Below are 9,701 nucleotides of genomic sequence, written 5' to 3'. Positions count from 1 at the left end.
TTCTTTTTCTTTCTTTCTTAAGAGTAATGGTTCCCCAGGGAAGGGAGGCAGGATTTGTTTGGAAATGAAGGCGATAACTGGATGCCAATGGAAAGTCTAAAAAGGAAGGCCCCAATGGTATTAAGAGCCAGGTCTGCAGACCTCCTTGGGACGGTAGAAGCTTTGTCATCTTGGGCAAGTGACCGAACCCTTCTGGCTCAGTTTCCTCATCTGTACAATGGGGAAAATATTACTCATGTGACCTACCACAAAGAGTTAAAAGAGCTATAGTCTTTAAACTTGTCCTATCTGGGGGGTGGGGGACAGAAGCAGGGGGAGTGAGGGAGGTGAAGACTGAAGGGAAAAGAGAAAGGAGACAAGTCTCCCAGCTAGAATCAAACTCCATTTTATTGGGACAGAAGACCCTAAATGTGAGGATGGCCTTGGGGCCTCCTAATAAGTTAAAGGCACCAGGATCAGAGGCAGGATTGGGCAGAGGCGGGGCTCAGGAAGGCCTGGCCCCAGAGCCAGGGAAGCCCAGGCAGGGTGGAGGAGGGATGGGGCAGAAATGGGGGGCAGTAAACTTCCTGAGAAAACCTCCAGGGTCCTGGGGTTGATTGGACCACAGAGGACCAGGCAAGGAGCAATATCCCCCCCATCGACTCCAGCTCGCCTGTCTGGCAGAGTCAGAGGCACCTTGTAGTGGTCAGGAGGTGGAGGGCCCAGGTTCGAATCCCAACTCTGCTGCTGACTAGCTGGCTGTCTCTGGGCAAGGCACTATTGTGCTCCTCCCTTGGGGAGATCAGGGCATTGGCCTGGCCGGCCTTGGAGGTCTCTCTCAGCTCTAAACCCTAGGAGGGGGAGGGGATGCTCTCTGGAGGATCCGCCTTGGTCGTCATCTTCCCCCAGCCAGGCCCCTTCCCTAGCCTCTTCCTCCCGCCCAGCCTGGAGCTGTCCGGCCTCCAAGGATCCGGCCAGCTGTGTCCATTTCCGGGCTGCTGAGGCAGCAGTGGGATGGGGGGAGCTCCATCCCAGACACAGGCTCGGGGCTCATTTCTCAAAGTAAGGCAAGTAGAAAAACTGGAAGCCTCGGTGGCCCTTGACAGCGCAGTAAATGAAGATGACGTGGTATACTGAAAGGGAGGTGCCTGTCACCACCTGGACCTTTGTCATCCGGCCCCCCCCAGATCCCAGGAAGTGGGGGGGCCTCCCCTCTCCCCTCCCCCCACCAGGCCTGGGGTGCACCTCCAGGGACGAGCAGCAGGAAGCCAGGAACAAAGAAGATGGCACTAGACACACCTGTGGGGAGAGAGGTGGACAGGCGGAATTCAATCCCAGGCCCTGGGGACAGTGCCTGGGCCAAGGCTAGAGAAAAGTTAAGGGGGGGGATGGATATGCAAATGGTGGGCTGGCCAGCAATGACCCCCTCTTTTCTCCTCCCCATCCCCCATGCACCTCCCAAATTCCAGGGAAGGAGTCTGGGGTAAGAGAGCGCTCTCACCTGGAGAAGGGTTCACCTGCAGTCCTACCCCAATGAGGATGAGTGCTTCGGTCAGAAGGTCAGGAGAGAGGTCAGAAGGCAGGTGGGGGAATGGGGGTGCTAGGTCAGAGAATCTCTACTGATCACTGGATTTAACTTCTTAATCCCTCCTGGAACACTGCCCCCCCTTCCTTCAAGGCTCTCTGAAGGTGCTACCAGCCCCCCAGTCAGAGAGCCATAGATTTAGAGCAACCTTAGGGGCCAACTAGTTCAAGACCCTCATTTTCCAGGTGAGAAAACAGAGGCCCAGAGGGCACCCAGACATTACGTGGTCTTTTCTGCCTCCAAATCTACTACTCTCGGGCCCCCACCTCCCCCAAATGTATCAAATGCTTCCATGTTGCTTTTGTATTTACTCATCTGTGTGGTTCCTTCCCCCGGTAAGACGTCAGCTTCTTGGGACCACAGGGGGCTTCATCGACGTCTTTGGGAGCCTAACATCTAGCTTAGTGCTTGCTAGTGGTACCATTTTAGAAGACAAGGAAACAAGCCCAGAAAGGGAAAGTGATGCAGCTCACACAGCTTTGCCATTAATGGAGGCAATTAGAGATCTGGGTGGGTGTAGGAGTTCTGGGGGGGCACAGGGATCTTCTCTAAGCTCGGGCTTCCTTCAGCCCCTCCCCTGATTTTCTCCATAGGCCAGGCACTCCTCAGATCCCTAAATTGGCTCCATTCTCTCTTGGACTTGAAGTCAACTGATGGACTTTAAAGATTAGAATTAGATCTTGGATTTGGAAGGAAGCCCAGACACAGCCTCGTCCAAGTCCTTACCTGAAACATGACTTCCTTCCTTCCTTCCTTCCTCCCTCCTTCCTTCCCTCCCAGCTCCCAGCTCCATCCCCAACTCCCGCCAGCTCACAATAGGAAGGCCAGTGGCTAGTCATAGTGTGAGCCCGGGGCATGTGGCCCCATCCAGCCCCTAGGGACAGGAACCCTGGGTGGGAAGGGGCAGGCCAGGGAGCCAGACACTCACTGAAGCCCAGTAACAACAGCAGGAAGGAGGCCAGAACCACCCGGCGATTCTTCTGGATCAGAGGGTGTTGTGTCCAGCTGAGGCCACACAAGAAATCTTACATAATGATACTGACCACGGTAAAAATAACAGATCACACTCGTATAACATTTTAAATAGCTATCAATCATCTCACTTATCCCCATTTTGTGGACAGGGAAACTGAGACCCAGAGAGGTTACAGTCACTGAGCAAGTCAGGGGTGGAGTTAAGACTGGTTTCTGGATTCCAAGCCCAGTGCCCTGATAGGAAGGAGTGTTAGATAAGGATGGGGCTGGGCTGTAGAGGGCATCTGGGAAGAAGGGGAGGAAAAGGCAGGTTCGGGGCTTATCCCTTGCCATCTGGACAGGGGTGGAGACAGGCCCAAGGCCTGAAGCCTCAGAGGAGGGAGGGGGCCCTGCCCCTCACCTGCAGCAGGCACGATAGGAGCGCTGAGTGCTGTTGCTGATGGTACTGAAGGACCATTGAGAACTTCGGGTGGAGGAGCACCCAGGGTCCCTGCTGGAAGAGGCCACACTGAGCAGGGGGTCCCCTGGGCAGGCCAGGAGTGGAAGGAGGGCAGGAAGGGCCAGGGGGTCAGTCTAACCTGAGCTTCATAGCTCCATCAGGATCCGAGGGGATCCGGGCACCATCCTCGTCATTCTCCAAGTTCTGCTCAAAATAAAACAGCCCTGATTGTTAGGGCATAGAGGGGATTTCCTGAGACTCCCTCCTCTTCCCTCACCAGCCTGAGGGCAGCCCTGATTGTCCTCTGACAGCTGCTCACCAGCCTAACAAGTTTGATGATTCACAGAAACCGAAACCAGTTCCGAGGTGGGTGACTTAGAAGGCTGAGTAAGAGCCGAGGCTGGGAGGTGCCTGCCCAGCGAGGCAGGGCTGGCAGCAGCTCTGGGGAGGGTGTTTGCAGGGGTGTGAGCTGGAAGACTGTCCGAGGAAGAGGACTAGGATCTGGGGGGGGGGGGGTGCTTGTGTAAGGGAAGGGCCCTGGCCGAGAAGCTCCCACTCACCAGGACGCAAGGGCCTCGGGCGGCCCTCTTCTCTTCCGTATCTGTAAAAAGGGGGGGGGCTTGATTTCTAGGGGTTCTTCCAGTCTTATGACTTTCGACTTCGGGCCAGGGAAGGGGCCAGTAAGATCCTGGGAGCCAAAGCCGGAAGGGGCCTCTGCGAGGAGCCAGTGCCATTCCCCCATTTTACAGACGAGGAAACTGAGGCGCTGAGAGCCCAGGGGGCCGGTCAGGGGCTAGCGCGTGGAAAGGGCGGCGCTGTTTTCTCACCTGGTACTTGAGACGAGACTGTTTCTCGCCCTCTTCTTCCGCGTCTCCCCGGCCCTTGCGCTCAAAGTGCAGCGCTCCAAAGCGCGGGGGAGTCCCCCCGGGCCCCGGGCCCCCCTCCTCCAGGGACAATTCAAAGGCATCATCGATGCTGAATTCGGAGCGGCCGCTGCTCATGGCTCGGACCCCCGCATGGAGCTGCCCTGCAGCTGTGCCCAGCTGCCCGCGGCTGGCCCGCCCGGGGCCGGCTCTCAGAGGCCCATGGTCCGTGCCGCGCTGATCAGGGCACTGGACTGGCCAGTTGGCACCGGGATCTACCTCGAATCTCGCCTCCGCCTGCCGGGACGCTGGCACTCACTCCAGCCCCAGAGTGGGGTGGGGGAGGGGGAAGGGGGCTGCTGGGGGAGGGGTGAAGGAGGAGCTAGGGCTCCCACCCCGCCCCCCCACGGGAGGCGAGGCACGAGCAGTCAACAACCGCCTATGGCCGGATAGCTTCACCTAGCCGGGGTGGGGAGGAGGAGGGAGGAGCACCAGTTGGGGGGAGGGGTGAGTTGGGAGGAAGGAGGAAACTCCACTTCGCCAGTGAGTGCTAGATGTGGGAGGTGGGATGAGTTTAAGCAATTCCTCTGAAAAAGATCTGACGGTTCCAATGGCCTGCAAACTCAATCCGATTTAAGAGTGTGAAGTGGCAGCCTAGGAGGCTCAGGCCCTTAGATTTAAGCACAACATACAGAAGAAAGTCCGTGCAGCACGTCGGTCAACAAGCATTTGTTAATTATCGGCTAAGGAGGGACAGCTGGGTAGTGCAGTGGCTTAGTGTGCTGGGCCAGAAGTCAGAAGACTTGAGTTTATGCTCAGACTCTCACTAGTAATGTAACCTCATTGTTGTTCAGTCACATGGACTCTTTGTGACCCCTTTTGGGGGTGGATACTAGAGCGGTTTGCCACTTTCTTCTCCAGTTTATTTTACAGATGAGGAAACTGAGGCAAGCAGGGTGAAGTGACTTGCCCATGGTCATACCGGAAGTGCCTGAGTTTGGGTTTGGACTCAGGAAGAGGAGTCTTCCTGGCTCAAAGCCTCGACCTCAATCCAGCCACCTAGCTGTGTGACCTTAGACAAGTCATTTAACCTCTGTTTGCCCAGGTTTCCTTATCTCTAAAATGGAAATAATAATAGCAACCTCCCAAGGTTATTGTGAGGATCAAATAAGATAATAATTATAAAGTGCTTAGTGCAGCGCCTGGCACATAGTAAGTGTTATGTAAATGTTTGCTGTCATTATTATTATTATTATTACTAAGTGCCAGGCACCACGCTAATTTCTGGAGCTACAAAGACAAAAGTGAAGTGGTTGGAACACGTGGCCCAGGGTTACCAGAGAACTCAACTGAGTGGATGGGTCTTGGGACGTGACCCCAAGGGGATAACTTTCAATCTTTCTTTTGTTTCCCTGTCCTCATCTGCAGTTACTCCAAGAAAAGCCAATATACTCATGGTATAATTCATGTCTAAGTTTCTCCAAATGTAAGTGCCCTGTTACAGGCACTCAAGGTAACAAATACACCAGGAGTACAGGACAGCCTTCACCTCTGGCCACAGAAAAAGCAGACAGTACAAAACATCCACAGGAGCCTGTAAGCAGATTCATAAAGCACTCAAATAATTCCTGAGCTCCTTCAAAAGGAAACTGAATGTTGCTTTGCGACCCATTCAGACACTTGACATTCTGGTCAGTGGCTCTTTCCCATAAAATTTTGCAAAACCCCCCCCCCCCCCCCCCAGTGGTTTATTACAGTCAAGTGAAACTCAAAAAGGAATCCTGTGGGCTGAATATTGACTTAGAAAACCCACAAACAATCCTGACCGGTGTTGTATTGTATTTGTATTTAATTTGTTAAACATTTCCCAATGACATTCTAATCTGGCTCCTACCTCACTTGGGAGTTTTGACTCCCCTTCTCCCCAAAAGTTAACTACAGTTTGGGGACTCCAGCTCCAGCAGCGCTCTTCCTGTCCTGCTTCTCTGTCCATGTAAGCCACTGGCTTTGTCCTTTAAGTAGGACACTGCCCAAAGGACTAGGAGGATTATCCTTTTTTTTCTCCAAGTAGTCCCCCCTCCCCCACCCCAGCAGGAAATCCTGTCTTCTGAAGGTCAATCCCAGAAGGAAGATGAGTTCCAGAAACACCTATCTTCTCAGGCCATGCTAAATGATTTAGAATTATGATCTAAGTTGATCCTCGAAACGACCCTGGGAAGGAAGTGCTATTCTTATCCTTATTTTACAGACAAAGAAACTGAGGCAAACAGGGATTAAACGAATTGTCCAGGGTCACATAGCTACTAGGTATATCTGTGGTCACATTTGAACTCAGGTCTTCCTGACTCCAGGCCTGGTTCTCTACCCACTCACCCAACTGCTGTTAAACTACACTGTGGGGGTGGGGAGCAGAGGAGAGGGGAGGAAGAGTGAAATCCTGAAGCCCTGATTGCTAACCTCTTGAAGAAGGCCCACGGGAAAAGGTGAGGGGGAATCCTGGAGATGATGAGAGTGAGTTGAGGCCACGCTCTGAGTGTCAGCCAGCCAACCTTCTGGCGACTCCTTGGGCTAGTGTTCCACAGCAAAGTGGAAACTGGCTGGTTTTGGAGTCCGAGGACGTGAGTGCCAACCTTGCTTCCGTCACTTTCTGGGTGACCCTGGACAAGTCACTTCCCCTCCACATCTGGGAAATGAGGAGATTAGACTCCATAACTCCAGGGTCCCTTCCAGCTCTGGATACAGGATGTGTGTGATCCATAGGGAGGTGTCCCTCCGAGGCTTCCAAACCTTTGTTTGCCTTGTTATCTCATCAGAGGCTCTTCTGATGACACCCCCCCTTCCCCCTTATATATTCTTTTTTCCCCCCTTTTTTTTGGGCTAGGCAGTGGGGTTAAATGACTCACCCAGGGTCACACAGCTAGTAAGTGTTATGTGTCTGAGGCCAGATTTGAACTCGGGTCCTCCTGAATTCAGGGCCGGTGCTCTATCCACTGTGCCACCTAGCTGGCCCACCCTTTATATATTCTAATGGGGGAAAATGACATTTACAAAGAGAAATCAATCCAAAGGGACTGAACCTGAGATTTCATTGAGAACTCCCAGGTGAGGATGCCCCTTTGTAGTCTATTTATAGTCTCAGAGAGTTTTTAACCACTGCATGGGTGTTGCCTCAGACAAACTGAGATCTGGAAAAGACCTTAGCTTAAAAAGGTCAAGGCCTCCCAACTGCACCCTGGGTCATCGAGAGATGTCCTGATTTATATCCTGCCACTGGACTCTGATGACTCAGGAGGAGAGAGTGAGGCTGGTGACTCTGTGCAGTCGTCCCTCACTTCAATCCAATTGACTTGTACGTCATGACATCACCCTCCTGATGTCATTGGTCCTCTTTAAGAATGAAGGATGGGCTTAGATTCTTATAATCTAGCCAATAGCTTGCTAATGTTCAGGCTCCTTAAGAGTCTGCCCAATATGATGGATGTTCTAATAAACCTTGTCTTTGGCTGAAAGAAGGCTTGGGTCGAATTCTTTCGGGCCGGACCTGCATGTTGTGATTTTGGGGTCCCAGCACCCCTGAACCCCTAAGCCACATCATATCCACTGAGCCACCTAGCTGCCCCTTAAATATTTTTTTAAAAACAAGTTCTTGGAGTGGCAGCTAGGTGGCGCAGCGGATAGAGCTCTGGCCTTGGAGTTGGAAGGACCTGAGTTCAAATGTGACCTCAGATACTTTACTAGCTGTGTGACCCTGGGCAAGTCACTTAACCCTGATTGCCTGACCAAAAAAAAAAAAAAAAAAAAAAAGAAACACGTTCGGGGGCTGCAGGTTAAGAATCCCTGGGATGACATAATTATACAATTATCATCTACATTTTCACTATAGATGACTATATACGTGGATTCAGAACAGGTGAAATGACAATATTCAAAGAGTCTAAGCTCTCCTCACTTCTCACTTGTACTATTGCTATAACCTCCTGATTATTCTCTCTACATCTAGTTTCTCTCCTTTACAATCCAACCTGTATGCATAGAGCAAAGGCCCTGGAGTCAGGAGGTCCTTAGTTCAAATCCAGCCTCAGACACTTACTAGCTATATGATGCTGGGCAACTCACTTAACCCCGATTGCCTCCAGAAAAAAAAAAAGAATGAAGGATGAAGGGGCAGCTAGGGGGCGCAGTGGATAGAGCACCGGCCCTGAAATCAGGAGGACCTGAGTTCAAATTCGGTCTCCAACCAAGGACTTGACACTAGCTAGACCCTGGGCAAGTCACTTAACCCTAATTGCCTTAAAAAAAAAAAAAAATGAAGGATGAACAACAATTTGTGAGCAGTAGTAGCTGCACCTGGAGGACCTAACAGGCCAGTTCTAGTTGGTCAGTGCTGCTATTTTTCCCTCCTCCTCCCCGTCCTTCCTCTGTCCTGTGGGGAGTCACACCCTTACATGTGAGCCCTCTGTCCAAAGGAATATAAATTTTGATTGCTTATACTTCATGAAGTATCTTGGGGTTTGGGAGCTAGATTTTTTTCTTCCCTACTTATTTATTCTATCATTTTTTGAAAAAAAAAAAGTGTGACAATTGGGGCAGCTAGGTGGTGCAGTAGATAGAACACTGGCCATGAAGTCAGGAGGACCTGAGTTCAAAACAGATCTCAGACATTCGATATTTACTAGCTGTGTGACCCTGGGCAAAGTCACTTAATACCATTGCCTAGCGAAAAAACCCCCAAAAAACCAAAACTGGGACAATTAACTTTTTGTCTCATATAGTTTTCATTTACGATTTCTTGGAAAACCAGGCTTTGATAAAGCCCATTGGGTTTCAGATGGAGCAACTGGACCATGGCTTTAAAGCCACATCACTCTGGCTCTCACTGATTGGCCCATAACAGGCCCCAGCCCAAGCCTCCCCCCTCCTCCCCCCACCTTGTCTGACTGTTCCTTCATCTCCTTTGCGGGCTCCTCCTTCCCATCTCGCCCTCTAACTGTGGGTGTTCTCCAAGGTGCTGCCTGGTTGTCTCCTCTTCTGTCTACGTTTCTCCCTTGGCAACCCCATCAGCTCTCATTGGTTAAAAACATCTCTACACCAAGGACTTCCAAATCTACATCACCACATCCCTAATCTCCACCCTGGACTGACTCTCTCTGCCCCCTCTCAGTCTTTCTGTCTCCTCTCTGTCTCTGTCTCTCTCCTCTCTCAATCTTGTCTCCTCTCTCTCTGTCTCTTTCCTCTCTCTTTCCCCTCTCTCTCCTCTTCTCTCTCTCTCTCTCTCTTCCTCCCTCCCTTCCTCTCTCCTCTCTCTCTCCCTTTTCTCTCTCTGTCTCCTCTCACTCCTCTCCTCTCTCTCTCTTCCTCTTTCCTCTCTTCTCTGTCTCTCTCTCTCTTCCTCCCTCCCTTCCTCCCTTTCTCTCTCCTCTCTCTCCTCTTTCTCTGTCTCCTCTCCTCTCTCTCTCCCTCTTTCCTCTTTTCTCTCTCTTTCTCTCTTCCTCCCTCCCTCTTTCCTCTTTTCTCCTCTCCCTCCTCTCCTCTCTCTTCTCTCTTTTCTCTGTCTCCTCTCACTCCTCTCCTCTCCTCTCACTCCTCTCCTCTCTCTCCTCTCTTTTCTCTGTCTCCTGTCACTCCTCTCTCTCTCTCTTTCCTCTTTTCTGTCTCTCTTCCTCCCTCCCTTCCTCCCTCTCTCTTTCCTCTCTTTTCTCTCTCTGTCTCCTCTCACTCCTCTCTCTCTCTCTCTTTCCTCTTTTCTGTCTCTCTCTCTTCCTCCCTCCCTTCCTCCCTGTCTCTCTCCTCTTTTCTCTCTCTGTCTCCTCTCACTCCTCTCCTCTCTCTCTCTTTTCTCTCTCTTCCTCCCTTTCTCTCT

At 51.6% G+C, this 9,701-nt stretch overlaps 2 protein-coding genes across 8 annotated transcripts in view; one reads left to right on the top strand and one right to left on the bottom strand.

Moving 5' to 3' along the window:
* Nucleotides 1-369: 369 nt before the first annotated feature.
* On the bottom strand, nucleotides 370-4,075 carry TMEM134 (transmembrane protein 134). Of its 7 annotated transcripts, none has more exons than XM_027856220.1 (7): nucleotides 3,806-4,075; nucleotides 3,118-3,182; nucleotides 2,940-3,032; nucleotides 2,493-2,569; nucleotides 1,481-1,525; nucleotides 1,225-1,278; nucleotides 370-1,112 (listed from the first exon to the last, which is right to left on the bottom strand). In XM_027856220.1, exons 1-7 carry the CDS (start codon nucleotides 3,977-3,979, stop codon nucleotides 1,030-1,032), a joined length of 591 nt encoding a protein of 196 aa, XP_027712021.1. In that variant the 5' UTR covers nucleotides 3,980-4,075; the 3' UTR covers nucleotides 370-1,029. The 7 variants fall into 7 exon arrangements, 5 of the variants coding, with proteins under 5 accessions (XP_027712021.1, XP_027712023.1, XP_027712022.1 ...); XM_027856222.1 differs by having other exon boundaries at nucleotides 1,481-1,504; XM_027856221.1 differs by having other exon boundaries at nucleotides 2,940-3,029.
* AIP (aryl hydrocarbon receptor interacting protein) overlaps nucleotides 3,995-9,701 on the top strand; it is a 12,514-nt gene continuing 6,807 nt past the window's right edge. Inside the window, exon 1 of the mRNA XM_027856117.1 lies at nucleotides 3,995-4,177. Within this exon, the coding sequence (XP_027711918.1) occupies nucleotides 3,995-4,177 (183 nt within the window). The remainder of the gene's footprint in view (nucleotides 4,178-9,701) is intronic.

The sequence above is a fragment of the Vombatus ursinus genome, unplaced genomic scaffold (genome assembly GCF_900497805.2).
Source record: "Vombatus ursinus unplaced genomic scaffold, bare-nosed wombat genome assembly UNPS02011369.1, whole genome shotgun sequence".
In the NCBI taxonomy this organism is placed as follows: Eukaryota; Metazoa; Chordata; class Mammalia; order Diprotodontia; family Vombatidae; genus Vombatus; species Vombatus ursinus.
Note: the sequence above shows the minus strand (reverse complement) of the source record. Positions and strands in the feature narration are given on the sequence as shown.